We start from the raw sequence: 20,423 nt of genomic DNA, 5'->3' as shown, positions 1-20,423 counted from the left end.
TGAGGACATGGACACAGACTTCTTCTCTCAAAGCACGGGCCCTGGCAATTTGACCATCCTGGTGGCAATGGGGCAGGCTTATGCCATGGAACTCCAATTCTGGGCCTGGGAAACAAGCACAGACTGGGACTCCATAGTGTTGCAGGGCTGGGATGATTCCCAGTGGCTGCAAAACTTTCACATGTGTAAGGCACTTTCATGGAACTTTGACTTGCTTTCCCCTGCCCTGAAGCGCATGAATACCAAGATGAGAGCCGCCCTCACAGTTGAGAAGCGAGTGGCAATAGCCCTGTGGAAGCTTGCAACGCCAGTCAACTACCGGTCAGTTTGGAGTGGGCAAATCTACTGTGGGGGCTGCTGTGATCCAACTAGCCAACGCAATTACTGAACTGCTGCTATCAAGTGTAGTGACTCTGGGAAATGTGCAGGTCATAGTGGATGGCTTTGTTGCAATGGGGTTCCCTAACTGTGGTGGGGCAATAGATAGGGATATGCATGCTATCTTCAGACCAGACCACTAGGGCAGCCAGTACATAAACCACAAGGGGTACTTTTCAATGGTGCTGCAAGCACTGGTGGATCACAAGGGACATTTCACCAACATCAATGTGGGATGGCCAGGAAAGGTATATGACACATCTTCAGGAACTCTAGTCTGTCTGAAAAGCTGCAGCAAGGGACTTACTTTCCAGAGCAGAAAATAACCATTGGGGATGTTGAAATGCCTATAGTTACTCTTGGGGACCCAGCCTACCCCTTAATGCCGTGGCTCATGAAGCCATACACAGGCATCCTGGACAGTAGTCAGGAGCTGTTCAACTACAGGCTGAGCAAGTGCAGAAAGGTGGTAGAATGTGCATTTGGATATTTAAAAGCATGCTGGCGCAGTTTACTGACTTAATTAGACCTCAGCAAAACCAATATTCCCGTTGTTGTTACTGCTTGCTGTGTGCTCCACAATATCTGTGAGAGTAAGGGGGAAACATTTATGGCAGAGTGGGAGGTTGAGGCAAATTGCCCGATTGCATGTAGCCAGACACTAGGACAATTAGAGCATAGCAGGGCACACTGCGCATCAGAGAAGCTTTGAAGACCAGTTTCTTGACTGGCCAGGCTACGGTGTGACAGTTCTGTTTGTTTCTCTTTGATGAAAACCCACCCCTCTGGGTTCACTCTACTTCTCTGTAAGCCAACTGACCTCCCCCACCCCTTCAATCACCTCTTGCAGAGGGAATAAAGTTGTTGTTGTTTCAAATTCATGCATTCTTTATTAATTCATCACACAAATAGGGGGATAACTGCCAAGGTAGTCCGGAAGGGGTGGGGGAGGAGGGAAGCACCAGGTGGGGTGGTGGAGGGAGGAAGGAAGCACAAGGCCACACTGAACTTCAAAACTTATTGAATGCCAGCCTTCTGTTGCTTGGGCAGTCCTTTGGGGTGGAGTGGTTGGGTGCCTGGAGCCATACCCCCCATGTTCTTGGGCGTCTGGGTGAGGAGGCTATGCAACTTGGGGAGGAGAGCTATGGAACAGGGGCTGTGCTCCTGCTGCCTTTCCTACAGCTCAACCATATGCTGGAGCACCCTCCAGTAGCCTCAGCATTGCATCCTCTCCTCTTGCTCCTGCTACCTCTCCTCTCACACATCCCTCCTGCCCTCGCATTCATTTTGTGCTTTCCTAGACTGACATTGCTTGCCTTCACGCATTTTACTGAGCTCTTTCAGTGCGGGAGGACTTGAGCTCAGAACATTTCATCATGAGTGTGGTTTTTTCACTACCTTATCTGCAGTAGCCTCTGGGATGGAGATGATAGGAGGAGCGTTGAAACATTTGCAGCTGCAGGAGGGGAAAAAAGGGAGAGTAGTATTTTAAAAAGACACATTTTAGAGAACAATGGGTAGACTCTTTCACGGTGAACCAAGCTCTTAACATTACATAGTACATGTGCTTTCGGTACAAGGTCACATTTTGCCTCTTATAGCGAAGGCCTGCCGGTATGGTGTGAGAGATCACACACACACACACACAGGCCTGGGCAGCAGAATTCGGCTTGCAGCCATAGTCTTTTGGCTTCTTTAACCTTCATAATATGTGGGAATGGTTTCAAACAGCAGCGCTTTCATTTCCCATACCAAGCACCCCTTGAGTTGGCCATTTAAAAGGAGGGGCTGATGTTTTTGGGCTCATGTGCAGCAGAAACCCAACTAAACCACCCCCACACACCCAATTCTCTGGGATGATCGTTTCACCCCTCCCCCACCACGTGGCTAACAGCGGGGATGATTTCTTGTCGGCCACAAGCAAACAGCCCAGCAGGAACGGCCATCTCTGAATGTCCGCTTAATAAAATTCCCCTATTTCAACCCCACCTCCCGCATTCTTGGGCATCTGGGTGAGGAGGCTATGGAACTTGGGGAGGAGGGTGGTTGGTTACACAGGGGCTGCAGTGGTGCCTTTCCTGCACCTCAATCATATGCTGGAGCATATCCGTTTGATCCTCCAGTAGCCTCAGCATTGCATCCTGCCTCCTCTCATCATGCCGATGCCACTTTCCTCTTGATCCCGCCACCTGTCCTCTCACGCTTCCCTCCTGTCCTCGCATTCATTTTGTGCTTTCCTGGACTCTGCCATTGTCTGCTTCCACACATTCTGCAGGGCTCTTTCAGTTTGGGTAGACTGCATGAGCTCAGAGAACATTACAACAGGAGAGTGGGGTTTTTTTTCACCTTCTTATCTGCGCTAGCCTCTGGGATGGAGATGCTAGTGGCAGCGTTGAAACATTTGCAGCTGTGGGAGGAAAAAAAAAAGACACATTGGCCATTTAAAAGGAGGGGCTGATGTTTCCGGGTTCATGTGCAGCAGAAACCCAATTAAACCACCCCCACACACCCAATTCTCTGGGATGATTGCTCTACCCCTCCCTGCACTGCATGGCTAATAGCAGGGATGATTTCTTTTCAGCCACAGGCAAACAGCCCAGCAGGAACAGCCATCTCTGAATTTCTCCTTAATAAAATTCCCCTATTTCAACCAGGTGACCATGAATGATATCACTCTCCTGACGATAAGACAGAGAGATAAAGAACAGTTGTTGCTTGAATGCCAGCAAACACCAGGACCATACGCTGCCATGCTTTGTTATGCAATGACAACTGGCCTGTGTGGTAAAGTGTCCTACCATGGAGGAAGCAATAAAGCTGCCCTCCCCAGAAACCTTTTGCAAAGGCTTTGGGAGTACCTCCAGGACAGCTTCATTCAGATGTCCCTGGAGGATTTCTGCTCCATCCCCAGACACGTTAACGGACTTTTCCAGTAGCTGTACTGGCCATGAATGCATCCCAAGTCTATAGGGCAAATTAATTATTAAACACGCTTGCTTTTAAACCGTGTATTATATTTACAAAGGTACGCTCACCAGAGGTGCCTTCTCTGCCTTCAAGGTCCGGGTTGGGAAGGTATTGGCTCCAGGGTGATAAACAGTTCCTGGCTGTCAGGGAGAACAGTTTCATCTTCCTCCTCATCTTCCTTGTCCCCTAAATCCTCACCCCTGTTGTGTTAGACTCCTCCCTTTTTAGGAGTCCATGTACAGGGGTGGGGCAGTGGTAGGGGCACCCCCTAGAATTGCATGCAGCTCATCATAGAAGCGTCTGGGGCTCTGACACGGAGAGGCCATTTGCCTCTTGGGTTTTTTGGTAGGCTTGCCTGAGCTCCTTAATTTTCACACGGCACTGCTGTCAGTCCCTGTTATAGCCTCTGTCTTTCATGCCCTTGGAGATACCTTCCCCCCCACCCCCCAATACTTTGGCATTTTGTCTTTTGGAACAGAGTTCTGATAGCACGGATTCATCTCCCCATACAGCAATCAGATCCAGTACCTCCTGTTCGGTCCATGCTGGAGCTTTCTTGCAATTCTGGAACTCCATGGTCACCTCTGCTGATGAGATCTGCATGGTCGTGCGATGCTGGCCAAACAGGAAATGAAATTTAAAAGTCCCTGGGGCTTTTCCTGTCTACCTGGCTAGTGCATCTGAGTTGAGAGCGCTGTCCAGAGCAGTCACAATGGAGCACTCTGGGATAGCTTCCGGAGGCCAATACTGTCGAAGTGCATCCACGCTACCCCAAACTCGACCTGGTGAGGTCTATTTCAGTGCTAATGCCCTCGTCGGGGAGAAGTACAGAAATCAATTTTAAGAGCCCTTTAAGTAAACAAATGGCTCTTTCGTGTGGACGGGTGCAGGGTTAAATCGATCTAACGCTGCTAAATTCGACCTAAACTCGTAGTGTAGATGGGCGGTGAGTTATATACATTCGTGGTGCCTGGGCTCAAGCAATATTCAGGGCATGGGAGCCCAGCTCCACCGGCATTTGGGACCGGGTCTCTCCCCAGGCCCTGCATGCTGCCTCCCCGCACCTCCCCTGAGTGTTCCCCTGGCCCCCACTTGCTGCCCACGCTCACCTCCCCAGGCCTCAGAACCTGCAGCTCATGCTGACTCTGCTCCCCCAGCTCCCCTCATCAACTGCTGCCACAGGGTCCTAGTACCCCCCATTCAGTAATGGCAGGGCAGGCTGCCCTTCCGCCTTAGCCCTGAGCCTCTCCAACACCCCAGACAGAGCCCTTATCAACCCCTCACCCTAATCCTCTGCCCCAGGCCTGAGCCCCTTCCCACACCCCAAACCTCTCATCCACAGCCCTCACCCCTGCACCCCTCCTGCCCCCAAACTCCCTCCTAGAGCCTGCACCCTTCACCCCCTCCTGCCCCATCCCAGAGCCTGCACCCCTCCTGCACCCTAATCCACAGCCCAAGGCCTGTACCCCAGACCTCCTCATCCCACCCAAACTCCATCCCAGAGCCTTAGGCAGGTGGGGGGAGACTTTGGGGGGGGGCTGGGTTCTGGGTACCTCCAAAATTTCTACAAACCTGCCACCCGTGAGTGTAGACAAGGGCTAAGAGTCAGAGTAAAACATAATTCCTGTAAGCATTTAACAACAGGAAGTATGTTTCTTCCTACTCCTCTGAGCTGAATACGTAAAACAAACAAACAAAAAAAAACCCTGGCACTGTGACACCACACTGTATTGAATTAAAGGAATCGGACTCTTTTCTGGTAAATGGGTGGTGGCTGCAAGTCTTTAGATAAGTGTTTATATTTGGATAGGGAAGGTGAAAGAGGAGATATTTTAAACCTGAGTCATTTGGACCCCAATTAAAAATCCCCTTATATGTATTATCCCCTCATTTTCAATTCATTAATCTTTATAGGTGCCCATATAATGTCTTAAAAAAACAAGAGCAGTCACAAATCTAGGGTAGAGCATGAAGTTTAACTTTCACTTTCTAAATTTCTGACACTCACGTGACTACCTTCAAGTGTCCATATAAAGCTAAGTGAAAGAACAGATCAAGCATTCCATGCTGTAACTTATGCTGTAACTTCATCTGCTCTCAGCTTTGCAAAGATGACAGATCCAGGAAAGACTTCAGCTGTCTCTTCAGGGTAAGCCATTGTTGCCAAACAGGCCATCATTATGAGGAGTGTTGTGAAAAAATTGAAATTCAATTTTTTTAAATGATTTTTTTTTAGTGAAAATATTCCTGTTCTAATTTACGTATTGTTTGCAAACTAATTGTCAGTTCATTAACATATAAAGCACTCTAATAAATGCTACGTGCAATTATGATTACACTTAATGTTTTGTCGTTGCCTTCTCTCAATTTAATATTTTGTCTTGCGATATATTGCATGAGGAGTTCCAGTAGTATCCGTTATGGGATTGCAAGCTGGAAAAGAGAAAATCTTTCTCTTTAATTTTGCCGGTAGAAAATGTAGTAAATACTGTTGTTGTTTCCCCCCACACCTTGATATTTTCAACTGCTCTGGAAAGAAAATACATGTTTTGAGACGAATGGGCCATTTCTTGCTTTAGTGTGGGGGATAGGTATCATTCAGCTCTACTTACTGTATTTCTATGATTCGTGGTCACCTCTTTGTGATGCAACACATTAATTGCTATGGCTGTCCGTATTTCTATTTTAAACTTCTTTCTCTTGAGGTAAGAATAGTATCTGTCTACTGACTTTCAGGGATGAATTACAGGCAATTCTGCAATTTTACATAATGTCATGGAATGAGTCACCCGACTGCCGACTGGAGTCGGCATCCCAAGAAGCCATCCCAAGTTTTACACGGGGCCCAGTCCGTGAAGGAGTAGACCAATGTGGGAAATAGTTTCAAGCTGGTACAGTAACTCCTCACTTAATGCTGTAGTTATGTTCCTGAAAAATGTGACTTTAAGCGAATCCAATTTCCCCATAAGAATTAATGTAAATAGGAGGGGTTAGTTTCCAGGGAAATTTTTTTCACCAGACAAACTATATTTTATTTATATATATATATATATATATATATATATATATATATACACACACACACAGTATAAGTTTTAAACAAACAATTTAATGCATTGCCCCTTTAAGTGTGCTGACCCAACTCTAAGTACATTGCCTTTAAAAAGATCAGGAGGTTGAGACAACAGCTGTGGTCTCTCTGTCCTGTCCCGACCCTGCTCTATATGGAGAAGGGATAAGCGCGGGGCAGGAGTAGGGGAGAGGGGGACACCCTGACGTTAGCCCCCCTCTTCGCCCCTCCCCTGCAGAGCAAGCAGGAGGCTCTGGAGAGCAGCTCCAAAGCAGGGGGCAGGAGCAGCACATGGCAGTGGGGGGAGGGACAGCTGAACTGTTGGCAATTGATAGCCTGCTGGGTGGCTGCCGCACAGGAAACTTAGGGGAGCGGGGAGCTGATGTGGGAGGGGGGGTGGGCGGGGGCTGTCGGTACACCCTGGTTCCAAGCCCCCACCAGCTAGCTGCAATGGGCTGCTCTTCCTGCAAGCAGTGGACAAAGCTGGTGACTGCCAAAGACTTCTAAGGGAGCATTGCACAACTTTAAACAAGCATGTTCCCTCATTGATCAGCAATGTAAGGTTAACCGGGATGACTTTAAGTGAGGAGTTTCAGAGTAACAGCCATGTTAGTCTGTATTCGCAAAAAGAAAAGGAGGACTTGTGGCACCTTAGAGACTAACCAATTTATTTGCGCATAAGCTTTCGTGAGCTACAGCTCACTTCATCGGATGCAAGTGAGGAGTTACTGTACCTAACAATGTCAGGTGTATCCAGTGAAGCGGCTTCTTCTTTCCCCTAATAGTACATCTTAGTGTATTAAAAGGTCCTTTCAGATACACCAGTAAAAATATCAACGGTTTGCCCAATCAGCTGGTTTGATTGATTACAAGCATAAGTATGGAAGTATGACAATTTTAGATGGAACCCATTATTCCAGTTTTATGTCACTAGAGTAAAAAAAAACAAAACTTGTATATGATGAAGGAAGAACTATAATTTTGTTATAAGACTCCTTTTTGTAAAGGTTAGCTGGGCTACAAGTAGTTAACTTTTGGATGGAAGATGTTTCTGGTTTAGGAAGACTGAGAAAACAAATCCACAGAGATCTTTCATCTGTTTTTCCTTTGCCATAATTTTGGGATAAAGCGCCGGTGTGTGCAATACTGTAACGTAGTGTGAAGACACTAGACAGTTGGAAAACAATTTCAGAGGCCAAAGGTGCAATTCACAGGGATGATACTACATCACCTGCAATAATGCATTTTTGAAGAGAGCAGAGCAACAGCCGATTTCAGATATTCGGTTTTATGGTGGTGAATGCTAAGGGTGGCAATGGACACACATACTTCAAGCAGTTTTGGATTGGTGGGTTTTTTTTGTTTTTTTTTTTTACAATATTTGATTTCTAGAGGAATCATCAAAGACAAGGAAACTTTCCATTCCTGGTGAAGGAATGAATTTAGAACAGTGTCCAAGATTATCTCTTGGCAGATAAGAATGTGTCCATTCCTTACATGTAACCTGTTGGTTCTGGGCAGCAGTGCATGGGTGCAAGATGTTGTGTACATTCATTGGATTGTGAAGAAATCAGAGTTTTATATGCTTGCTTTAGAAATTTCTTCCCCATTTATCTGATTTCTAGTTATGGGTCTCTTTTGTGGTAGCTATTAAGAATTCTCAGGGCCAGATCCTCCGCTGATGTCAATCAACATAACTCCATCAAAATTGATGGAGATTTAACTGGTGTAAATCAGTATATATCTAACCAACATAACTCCATTGATTAGGTGATCTACAGAAGCTGAGAATCTGGCCCCTATATACCAGTGGTTAATAATAGGTCATTGCTCCAAAACCACAGCTAAGACTTGGTGTTGTCACTTATCACAAATAGTTCCTCAGGGGTACAGGATGTTGATGCGGGGCAGTGATTAAATATTTCTCTAGCCTCTCTGCATTCCTGTTCTGAGGCGTTCCTCATCTTCCACTTGATCATGTTGTCATAGGTCTTTGCCACCCTAGCTCTCTCTCAATTTTTAGAGTACATCAGTGTTTTTTCTTTGAGGTCAGTGCCTGAAGAGAATTGTCCTGAAGGAAGCAGATTCTCCAGGATCACTGGCATTTTTTGTAACTCTGTAGCCTGCCACAGTGGTATTTTGGGGTAAGGGATTTTCAGAGGCAAAGCTCCTTCTGGACTTCTGCCTCTTGGGTGGTGGAATGTGACCATGCAGTGGATGTCTTAGATCATCACCTATTTATTTGTGTGTGGTTTTTATTGATGGTATGCTGTCTCACTGATGATACAGTCCCAGTGAGGCAGTCCACTGACAGTGTGGGAGTCCATTTCATAGTCCCTGTGATGGTGCTACAGGACTGAATTTAATATCAATTTTCTCTGCATGGCTTCTTTAAGCAGAAAACTTAAAGTAAATCCACTTTGGTTTCAGATGCAAAGAATACTCCAACATAATAGGTCTGAAAATCCACTACTCTGAAATCCAACATAATAGCACCATCTAGCTGTTATTTAGTGCTATTATGTTGGAGTATTCTTTGCATCTGAAACTAAAGTGGATTTACCCTTCAGTTTTCTATTCACGGTCAAACTGATTCAAGGATCCAATAAGGCTGCTGATGTGAAGAGGCTGTCTGTGGTTGAGACACTGCAGAGTTTTGAGCCGATGTCAGTACCGTAGGTAGCTGATTTATTTTCAGTGCAGGCAGAAATTTGCAGTTGATATTTATGGAAATTCTGCTTTGAGTCCTGCAGGGCAAGACAGCCCTGGCAATAGTGGCTGGCAATCAGTTGGGGATGAATCCTCCAGAAAACTCAACACTTAAAACTTTTTAGATCAACTCACTAGTTGATCATTAGTGAACGGTACTGGATGTTGCAACCTGAAGTCACCTGCAAATCCACTAGCCCTGACCAGGGCCAGATCCATCCCTGCGCAGGCACCAGTGCAATGGACTGTGCTACTGTAACTTGTGCCCCTTTTGCAAAGGCCCTTGTGGGGCTTGGCAGGGACATAGACTTGCCAGTGGAACAGATCTTCCCCAGCAACACCTTCCCACCCCCAGTCTGCCTCCTCCCCCTGTACCCTGCACCTGCTGTGCCCAGCACCTGCTGTGCCCAGCCTATGCTCAGGTTTGGAATAGAGCTGACAGTGCTAGTAGAGCTTTCTGTGCCGGGGTATTGCCCAAAGGTGGGGGCCTTACACCGGCCCTAGGTTCCCTTTGTGCTAGCCTCACTGGAGTAAAAGGGCCACAGGGCAGGGGTAAATCAGGGCCCATTTTGTATTAATAATTTTTAAACATTAAGGAGCCCGAATCCTCAGGTTTGATAAGAGCAGCCCAGCTCCCACTGACTCCTGGCTCTCAGGATCAGACCCATTGTTACTAAACATCATGACTGATCTTTCTCTACAACCTTTCATCAGTGGGCCCCAAAGAAGTGAACAAACCACATCTGCAGGAACTGAGTTTCAGATCCCAGTGACATGCTGCCCGTTCTGTGGGAAGGCAGCCATTATACAGTGAACAGCAACATTTAAAACACCCCCCATTTCCTCCTCCTCTCAGGAAAAAAACAACCAACAGTTAGGACGTAAATGCTTGGCCAGGATAAATAACTTTTTTTTCCACTTGAAACTTCAGGAGAAATTTAAGTGAATGGAATGTAACTATCTGATCTGAATTTGGCCAGAACCCTGCCTGGAGTTAACACCCTAATTTCTATAGCAGTTTCCATTGGATCTTTAATGACCACAAAGGGCAGGACCTCAGATTTGTCTGAAATATATCACCCCTAGTTGCATACTAGGGCATTGGTTCACTTGCTATGTAGTCTTTGTGTAGCCACTCAGATATCTAGCATGATCTGTAACACATTTGATTAAATCTCCTCAATATGACTAAAAACAAAAGCTTGATTTTAAGTCACACTGTTACATTAAGATTTCATATATAAAAAGCCTCACTTGTTACAAATGACTAGATATTTAAAATATTTTCATCTTACTTAATATAATGAATGTACTAGTCCATACTTCAACTTTTTGGTTCACTTCTTGCATTTCATTAGGCTTGGGCAATGGTAATTTGCTTTTGTTTATAGTCTTATTCTTTTCAGTTTCACTTTGATCCTCATGAACAATGCTGCTGTGTTTGACCCTAAATAAAATACACTTATTTTTCTCACTGTTGCCAGCTCTCATGATAAAAATCATGAGGCTTTATTCTTCATAAAGCCTCAGCTTCTGGAGTCAGGTGATTATCTAAGAATCTCAGCTTCAATTTAAACAAAAGCACATTTCTAACCCACACTGTTGTAGAGGAAAGCTTGCAAGCATGAAACATAAATGCTCAAAACCAAGAAGGCAAATAAAAACCCTGCATTTATTATTTTTTAAATCTTATAAGTTTTCGGAGCCTGAATCATGATTTTTGAAAGCTTGGGGTTGGCACTGCTGTTTCATTGATATAAAGAAATCGGGGTGGAATTCATTCATATTAAGGTTTGTAACCAAGCTCCTTTAAAAACATATTTAGCTTTTTTGGGGAAAGTGCAGCATATTGGGCCTACAAGAACTGGCAGTGTCCTCTGAAAGTCCAGTGTGAATTCACTGTGGAGATACTTCTTTTGCAGGGATTTTCAAACAACTAAGCCCAAGACTGTGTCTGACCAGGGAAAAGGAGAACCTGAAGAGGAATATGGACCCCAGGTGAGTATTCCCTGCTGAGCTATAACTGACTATAAGCAGGACTGGACTTAAACTGTTTTGAATCTTTTGAGATGTGCTGCTAATGGCCATTCAAAGAAGATTTTGTCTATTGCTCCTGGGGGAATTGTGCCACTGCATAATGCAGAATTAATGTTCTGCACAGACTTTAATTTTTCCCGCAGAATTGGCGCTGCTGGCTGCTGCTAGGGGCTGCTGGACCTAGCAGAACCCAGCCCTGCTTGGTCACATGTGCAACCAGGCCCTCTCTCTGCATGGTAGCTGCCAGAACCAGTGAGCTGTGTCCCACGGGGAGAGGCAGCAACACCTGGGAGCAGCAGGGAGGGGGCTGCTGCTTTCTGGGAGGGGAGACTGGGGTGGGGAGGACAGCTGGGCGGGGGTGTGATTCAAGCTATTCTGCGGGTGATCAAAACTTTAAATTGTGGTCCTCTCCTCTCCTCTCCTCTCCTCTCCTCTCCTCTCCTCTCCCTCCCCTTCCCCCTCCCCCCGCTTTCAGGAGGTATAGGTCATCTGCCCAGCGGGACAATAATGAAGCTGCTCAGAGCCTGCAACTGGGCTCTCAGTGGGAGGGGATATGGGTATCTGGCCCTGTGGCTGGGCTCTGGTGTGTGTGTGTGCAGGTGTCTGGTGTGGCGGGGACCCATGCAGCCCTCTCCAGCACACCCAAATACCCTCTTGCTGCGTGTGCACACACGTGTGCACATACACACACCCATCCAGCACTCCTGGCAGAATCCTTTACTTGGAAACTCGAAATATGGTAAACCCTACGGGGGTATGGCAAAAAAAGGAGAATTGACTTAAAAGACCAGGGGGGCAGAGTTTCCCCCCCCAAGATGTGCCCAGCTGGCACACGTGACACAGCCAGACTGAGCCGCCCAACAAAAGCATAACCGAGAAACAGGAACGGTGTAGTCATAGGCATTTCTTTAACACTCTACTCTTGGGACACTCTCTTTCACTGCCTGTGTTGTTACAGACATACTTGCTGACAGGTATTTTTAAGTTACCAAAAAATTGAAACTGGTGTGATTATATTGTGGTGTTTTGACACACAAAATATGCAAAATTTTTAATTTTGGGGGATTCTACTCCAAAGAGTCTATACCCAATTGGACTGGTATAATTACAATTCAAAATCAGTTTAGTTGAACTGGTACAAACCCCTGTATGGACATCCTTGAATCCATGTAATCATGGTTTACTTACCCCCACCCCGGTCTGTGAAGTGACAAGTAAATTATGGTACCATATAAAAACTCATTTCACTATTAAAACAAACAATATGACGCAGAGGCAACTTTTGATATTCATTGTGTTTTAATTGAATCTCACAAGATGTTTATCTCTGTCTCTATTATATTGACATCAGAATCGGTCAAAATCACCACAGCACCAACTCTGACTCCTGTTCCTACTTGTTCCGCTGTCTTGGTACAAAGCAGGAAGAAAGCTGGCTACCCTGAGACCACTACTAATTGATTTCAAATAGATTCTATAGTCCACTACCAATTCACCTTAACTTTAGGTACCTATATTTGAAAATTTTGGCCAACATTTTATATAGTAAAGTTGATTATATGTAACCCACACACTTTCTGGGTGTGGTTCTTGGTTTCATCTAGTGGCACCAAGACCACTTAGAGAGAGTTAAATGAGTCTGCTCTATAGCCTTAGCAAACAGCCAGTTGGCTTTTAGCTCATGCGGTAGAAGCTCATGCACTAAGCTCCAGAGGTCCCCAGTTCGATCCCACCTGCTGATGACCAGGGTCTATCGGCATTTCATATACACATTATTATAAGCCGCTATACAAATTGTAGCATAGCAAGACAGTGGAGGTAGTAGCACTGAGACATACAGCTTCACTTTTCTAATGATGAGACTCCACATCCATGAAGAGAACAAGTCCTGAATACTCTGTTCCTTAATTAGCCTCCAATAGTATTAAATGTAATCTTGAATACATCACTTTCAGTTTAGCTGTGAAGTGTTCTCAAAGGTTGGGGTGCAGGGGGAAGCTAAAAAGGGAGGGGAAGCCAGTTTTTCCACCCCAGCATATGGGTACCTGTGGAAGAAGTGATAGTACAAGCGATTACTCAGTAGTTACATTAGAAAGAAACGCCCTTGGTTCATTCAATAAAGCCAGCTGCCTTGCAGAGGTGAAGGAATTAGTAATGTCACAAGGTAGAATATTGCTGCTCATGAGCAATATGTGGAGATAATGAGCAGATCTGTATGTCTCAAAATATATTCTTTGGTCCTCTTTTCCTCCCCCCTTGATTGTACATTGGCTTCAAAAGGACACAGTAGTTGGTGGAATATTAGCTCAGAGTTCTTATTCATATGTTACAGAAGGTATTTGTGTCCCATTGTGATTGACTCTGCTATGGTGGCCATCCTATTCTGATGTTTGCCTTTTAGCTCTTCAACACTTCAGCTGTTTGGAACAGATGATAGAACAAATATATATGTATTTTTTTGTTCAAATGAAATTTTTTTTCCATTGATGCAGAATAGACATCCATCTCCAAATATTTCAGATTTCCCCATGTATCCTTGTGAATTATTTGGAATTCATGCCATTTAGTGCTCAGGCTAGTTAGAACTCTACCAGAAGGTGAATACAGCCCAATGTACAATAACCATGAGGGATATAATAAGATTTACACCTGAATTACATCAACAAAATGTACTGTTGCATGGTGAATGGTTTTTGGTTGAAGAACAAGGGATATAGCTGTGTTAGAACAATCTGTAAGAATCTACTCAGCAGTTGAGGCCCATTGCTCAAGCTTGATATTATAACTCCACTTTAATCCAAAATGTCATCTGTGTGGCCTCATAGATGTATGCAACCTCCTCCTATGGAAGTGAGTTGACATATGCTCATATGGCTCTTCATTTTTATAGAGGCAAGCCTAGAACAAAGCAGTGTTTTTGTTTGTTGGTTTGTTTTTTAAATCATCAATGTCTTTGAGACCAAGGCTGGATTTTATAGTAACATAACTGAAGTTAATGGCAAAAGCTGATTTACCGTAGTCAGTTGCTCAGCTGACTTTGCAGTTTGAACATAGTGGGTGTGTTGATTTTTTGGATTGTAGAAGAGTTTAGAATCATGAACGGGAGTTAAATTAAAATCTTAACCACTACATAAAAGCACTGTGAAGAGCAGCTACTCCCCATTATCTTTTATTGGACTAACTTCTGTTGGTGAGAGAGACAAGCTTTTCAGGTGATACTGGGTTCCTCTCTCTGTAAGCTCAAACTTTTGTTTCAAACAGAAGTTAGTCCAATAAAATATTAACTCACCCACCTTGTGTCTCTAATAGCCTGGGACCAACATGGCTACAACAACACTGCATACTCCCTGTTATGTTGTTTTTTTAACTAGTTTTTAGGAAAGGCGTGGAGTTTCAAAAGTAAAACCTTCAAAAGGGCTCTATCCTTTCCTTTGAATCCCACTGCTGTTTAATAGATTGTCCAGTGTTCCTTACTGCCAAACAGATGGTTGATGTCACAGGAGACATTTAAGCAGCAACTCTCAGGTAAATTCAAACAGTAGGCCAGCTGAATGATTGCAATTATCTTAGCATTTTGAGTTTAACATGTGAAGTCCCTCTTTGTGGAGGCCTTAATAATAAAGGGTTTCACTTCCATTTCCACTGCTGTTGATTCTTAGCAAATTAGCAACCGATTGTATAAACTGCAACCTTGTGATTCCACGTATGATTTATAGCCAGGCATCAAGTCAATAGCCATCAAAGGGGAAAGTTTAATCCAGCCTATAAATCAATTCCAAAGTCCTCTGTTGAAGCAAAACAGTCTGTTCTTTATTCTGATGAACTGCAGACGTATGCTAGCTCAGGCATATTACAGGAGTGGGAGCCTGGTAATTGTTGAAAATATGGAAAAACAGCATGCTAAAAGGGTAATCCTGTGTATTTCTAAACTCAAAATAGTATGCTCATCTATGTGTATATAAAACACAGAGACCAACTTCAGACATCTGATCTCTCTCTCTCTCTCTCTCTCTCTCAAACCAGATCCTTGACAGATTTAAATCAGTGTTGCTCCATTGATTTACACCAGCTGAGAATTTGGCCTTTTATTACTAAAATAAGTAGGAAGCAGGAATAGGCTATAACATACATGTTTAATAATGATGATCAAAGGATAGATACCTACCAGAGGAAAGCGATTCCATGGTGCAGCTTGCTTAAGAGACCAGTAGATGGCAATATCCCTTATCTTTATCAGAATTAGAAATACCTTGAATCAGTATATGCCAAGGAGTTTCTCAGTGATATGGAGACCCTATTATCTAGCAATTTGTGTCTCCAAATATTGTCTCACTTCAAATTCCAGTTAGCATGAGGATAGAGAAGCAGGGTGGATAGATCTAGACAGAATGTCAAGATAAATTATTCAATTTCTCCCAAACTGAAACTACCATTTAAGAAACTATGAGCCAGATTCTCAGCTGGTGTAAATTGACATAACTCAGTTGAGGTCAATGTCTGTGCCTGTATTAGAACAAATGGCTAGCCGCACCCCCTAGTGTTAAGTTTGCCAAGATTAGCTCGTTACAGCTTCTGAAATGTTTGTAGTTTGTCATATGAGAAGCGGTCATTTTTAGGACCCAGAATTATTTCTGATTGTGCTGCTTTGGAAACCACTGTGTAAACTGGGACTGGCCACGGAATCATCTAGAATCAGAAAGAAGTGGAGTTAACACATTGCTATCATCCTTCTTGTTTGGTATTCGGTCAAGGAGGGTGAGGCTGATGGCTGAAAGTTCCTGTTTTTGGTAACATATGCAGGAGGAAGGCATGTGGTGACCAGTTCTCCTTGTTGCCATATAATTCTCAATTTCATGTAACAGATTTTATTATTTGTTTGTGTTAAACAGTAGCACTGACAGGCCTCAGTCTGGGATTGGAGTCCCATTGTTTTGGGCCGTGTGTGCGCGCACACACAATAAAAGACCATCCCTGCCCCAAAGAGTTTACCCTTCTTTTCGCGTGTCAAGCTTTAGTTGACAAAAAAAAATTGCTCCTTGTTTACCTGCTTTTGAATATTGCTGATTGTTGGGTAGGTTCTCTTAAGAGTTTCTGATTTGGAGAAAGTTTGGCTTAAGTGATTCACCCAGAATCACACAGGAACTTTGTGGCAGAGGCAGGGATAGAATCCAATCCTCCAGGGCAGCATTCAACTGCCTTAACCATGAGACTGTCCTTTCTCTTTCACTAAACACCTTCCAACGTCTGCAACAAATGAGACATGGATCCTACAGTCAGCCTTCTTCACTATCCATTCTTGATTTCATTTCCTGATTCAACCAGGCCCCATCTACTCTGGCTCCTCATCAGTTCTGTCATGTCTCACATCTTTCCAACTGGTTCTGAGTCTCTGGCCTAGTCTATACTGAGTAGGTTGGCGTAACTACCGCGCTCAGGGGTGTGAAAAATCCATAGCCTTGAGTGTCAAAATTAAGCTAACCTATGTCCCCGTGTAGACAGTGCTAGGTTGATGGAAGAATCCTCCCATTACCATAGGTAGCGTTTAAACTGAAATGCTGTGCGGCGCTGCTGTAGCATTTTAAGTTTAGACAAGCCAGTCTCTCCTCCCCCCCAGCTCCCCATCCCCATCTGCACTTTCCTCCCTGCAGGTTCAGCTTTTCTCCCCTGTGTAATCGACTCTGATGGCTTCCTCCTCTATGCTGCCTGGGCCACGTAGGGGGGTCACTGAGAGCACAGGAGAGACAGGTTCCTTGTTCTCCGTTCCGGTGTCTGGAACTGGAGATGCAGCACAGCCCATGGCAGCCCAGAGCTGCAAGTTCAGAGGAAGTCCTGCTCCGTGCCAGGCTGCAGCATGCCCAGTGTAGACCGCATCGGCAGGGAATTGTAGCTGCTAAAATCTAAGCAGCATGCACAAACGGCAATATTTTTCAAGGGCTTATAACTTGGCCACACTCTGGCAGATTTTTGTGGGGATGGCAAATAGCACATACCTGACACACAGGCCTCCCGCAGCCAGATTTCTAGTTCCCTGCTCCCAAGCATGGGGATACTATAGCTTTTCAAAGAAAAGCTCATCTGAATTTTTTAACATGTTTTAGCCAAACAATATCTAGCCTTGTTCTCAGAAACAGTCAAACCATTTTGGCTGAAAATCTTTAAAAAAAAATTCAGCCTGAGGCAGACACTTGGCACGGGAAAACTGCAGCCCGAACAGTTAACGTGTGGCAAAGTTATAAGCAACTGAAAACCAGGTCTTATAATGAGAAGTATCATGGAACTTTAATAATAGGAGGTGCGACCAGCCCCCCTCATAATAATAGTTCATATTGCAGCACATAATATAAAGTTATACTATTGACACTGGACTCTAGATCATTTGTAAGTCCTTCACTCTGCTCCAAATCTTCATTGCAGCTATACCATTTGATTCGAAGTGGTTTTGTCCAGCAGCTGAAAGAAAAAGGGGAACAGCCTTACCCACACAAATTCCATGCAGATACGACACTTGCTGAATTCCTTGCCAAATTCAGCTACCTCGGAAATGGAGAGCAACTTCCTGACAAACACTTATCTCTGGCAGGTTAGTACATGACAGGGTAGTAATTTCTAATTGCTCCCAAAGCTCCCATTTTATTTATTAGTTGTTCATATGGAAGGGTGAGTTGCAGTAGAGCATACATTTGAATGAGGTCCAATTACTTGGTCATATTGTGTGTCTTTTCAGATTATGTACTACTATACAACAAAAGTAAAACAAAATGTCATCTGCTCTGATTTTGGAGAGGACCACATGCTTTTTACTCTATTTCTCTAATGCTAATGTCCATTAAGCTATCTGGTTCTGGGCATCAAGCAGTCTCTGAGATAGCTTGGACTTAGCCTGTAAAAACCAGCATCTGAAAATCTCTGCAAATGGGTAGAGAGCCAGGGAACAACATAAACTTGGACATAATATTTTTTTCCTTTTAAATAGAAGTTAAGTTTACTAAGTCTTTCATCCTTAGAGACCTGCTGTTACTGTTGCAGATGACAACATCACGTATATACATCTGATGAAGTGAGCTATAGCTTACGGAAGCTTATGCTCAAATAAATTTGTTAGTCTCTAAGGTGCAGCTTCTAGGGTGCAGCACGGTGCTAGGATAGGTAGGGACTAGCCTGCCTTAGCCCCCCAGCATCGCCAACTGGACTTCTAGCGGCCCATGGCGGTGCTGACCGGAGCCACCAGGGTCCCTTTTCGACTTGGTGTTCAGGTCAAAAACTGGATGCCTGCCACGCTATCTTAAACCATTACATTAATTAGAGTAATATGTAGCTCTATAATATTTGAGACTCTCCGAACACTTCACAGACTAATGCATTTAGCTTTATAAAACTGCTTTGAGGTAGGTAAGTATTACTCTACTGATTTTACAGCTGTGGAAACTGAAGCAAAGAAAGACTAAAGGACTTGCCCAAGGTTACACAGCATATCTTAACTAGAGAGTGACTATAAACTGATACTGGAATTTTGAGATGGTCCCATAGGGATCAGCCCCATGGTGTTCCTTGCCATCTTGATTGTGCTTGTGTACTGAAGGGAAGCATGGCTGTCAGCACAGATGGTTAAAGTATAATGTCACAGGAGGTGTCATACTGGATGAGATCAGTAGTCCATCTAGTCAGTATCCTGTTTCTGGCAGTAACAGCTGCTTCAGAGGAAGGTGAAAAAATGGTAATGAAAATGGTTACAGAATAATTTGCCCCAGGGAAAGTTCCTTCATGGCCAACTTTAGTTAGGGGTTGCCTTATGTCCTGAGGCAGGAGGATTTATGAGTTGAAGCTGAGGTGTGAGTCATACCTAGTAACCTGACCTCCCTCCCTGGATTTATGGGTACAAATCCTGAACTGTGACTGAGGAGTGCTCAGGTTAGCAGTGGCAAGGGCATGCAAAATTAAGTTTAAGCCACCTTTGTCCTCCACTCAATCCCTGGTCATGTCATGCGGACTGGTCCCTCCCTGGAACTAAGAGCAGCTGCAGGAAGTGCAGGGGTACAAAAAAGAGAGAATTCCTTTAAAAAAATAAGTCCCACTCCAAAACAAAACAAAAACTTGTCTTCAGTTTTGATTGAAGGTTTGGGTTAGTCATATCTGAAGCAGATCAGTTATTCCTGCATTCATCACCTGCACCGATTCTAGTATCGCCTCCTTTGTATCGTGCGGAAGAGTGTATTTGTTCTAAATCATGAGCCGGACAGTCTGTCACTGATATCAATCTTCTTTATTTTTCGAGGAATCTCTGAAACTCTCTATGAGCATGCAGGTGTCCTCTCACAGGAGGCTGCTAACCACTGTAATCGTCTCTTGCTTTGAAGTTATCCAAGAAATAGATCAAGCCCTATATTAGAACAGAGAATTTCAAAATCCTGCACCTTGATTGGAAAGTGCACTTAGTCTGCTCTGTGATTATGAATAATCCTAATGTCTAATAGAATGTGGCACTAGACATACACTTCTCCTATAATTATTTTCAGGCTTTGTAACTCTACATCATAAGTTCTCAAACTATATTCTGATTATTGCCAGTGCTCAACAGAGCCTTTTCTGGTAGTCCAAACTGGGGTTCTGGGTGGGGAGATGGGTCAATGAGATGGTCTCTCTCTTATCAAATAGTCCAAAGAAAGAAAAGGCTGGATAACCTCAGCTCATCCATACAGACACCTGTGGTCTGAAGCACTCGGGTTAGTCGCTAGACATGGAATTCTCCCAGCAGGTTGCTTGTAGATAAATGACCAAAAAACCCTCTATTTTATTTATTTATTTACAGGACGAATTCATGCCAAGAGATCTGCTGGTGCAAAGCTCTTCTTCTATGATCTCCGGGGAAATGGATTTAAATTACAAGTTATGGCCAATGCTAAGTGAGTAAATGTTACTTATGAATAATGTGGAGCCTATATATACACATGTACACACTGCTTCTTTAAATCTGTTGCAGGGAGCCTGGGAAGGCTGCTGGCAGAAGCTTTGCAGTGAAGCAGAAAGAGAGAGAGAGTAGCTTTAGGAATAAAGCTGTTTACCTTATTCTAATGGAGTTCCTTGTTCAGTGTTAGAAGTAAGCAAACCTTTCTGTGGTCCAAACCTAAAATTCAGATCCAGATCCAAACTACCCTGAACTTTGTGGTTTTAACCCCTTATTGATGGTGCTCTTCCAAGCAGCTGCTCAGCAGTTCCTAGGAAGCTTAATTAGTTAATATTTGCACAATGCTTCAAAAGGAATAAA

The 20,423-nt window shown here is 44.1% G+C and overlaps 1 protein-coding gene and 1 long non-coding RNA gene across 4 annotated transcripts in view; one reads left to right on the top strand and one right to left on the bottom strand.

The window, feature by feature from the left end:
* Nucleotides 1–1,347: 1,347 nt before the first annotated feature.
* Nucleotides 1,348–4,973, bottom strand: LOC140905941 (uncharacterized). 2 transcript variants are annotated; one of them, XR_012156992.1, is made up of 4 exons: nt 4,918–4,973; nt 3,414–3,960; nt 2,725–2,785; nt 1,348–1,834 (listed from the first exon to the last, which is right to left on the bottom strand). It is a non-coding gene; the product is annotated as an uncharacterized lncRNA (long non-coding RNA). The 2 variants fall into 2 exon arrangements; XR_012156991.1 differs by lacking the exon at nt 1,348–1,834 and having other exon boundaries at nt 2,469–2,785.
* A 212-nt stretch (nt 4,974–5,185) lies between these two features.
* LOC140906883 (lysine--tRNA ligase-like) overlaps nt 5,186–20,423 on the top strand; it is a 38,468-nt gene continuing 23,230 nt past the window's right edge. Inside the window, exons 1-4 of one of the 2 annotated variants that reach the window (XM_073331762.1) lie at nt 5,186–5,494; nt 11,047–11,122; nt 17,576–17,741; nt 19,968–20,061. In XM_073331762.1, coding sequence (XP_073187863.1) covers nt 5,457–5,494; nt 11,047–11,122; nt 17,576–17,741; nt 19,968–20,061 — 374 coding nt within the window. In that variant the 5' untranslated portion in view covers nt 5,186–5,456. Of the gene's footprint in view, nt 5,495–11,045; nt 11,123–17,575; nt 17,742–19,967; nt 20,062–20,423 lie in introns of those variants that run through there. The other variant, XM_073331763.1, reaches the window with a different exon arrangement.

The sequence above is a fragment of the Lepidochelys kempii genome, chromosome 2, assembly GCF_965140265.1.
Source record: "Lepidochelys kempii isolate rLepKem1 chromosome 2, rLepKem1.hap2, whole genome shotgun sequence".
Taxonomy (NCBI): domain Eukaryota; kingdom Metazoa; phylum Chordata; order Testudines; family Cheloniidae; genus Lepidochelys; species Lepidochelys kempii.
Note: the sequence above shows the minus strand (reverse complement) of the source record. Positions and strands in the feature narration are given on the sequence as shown.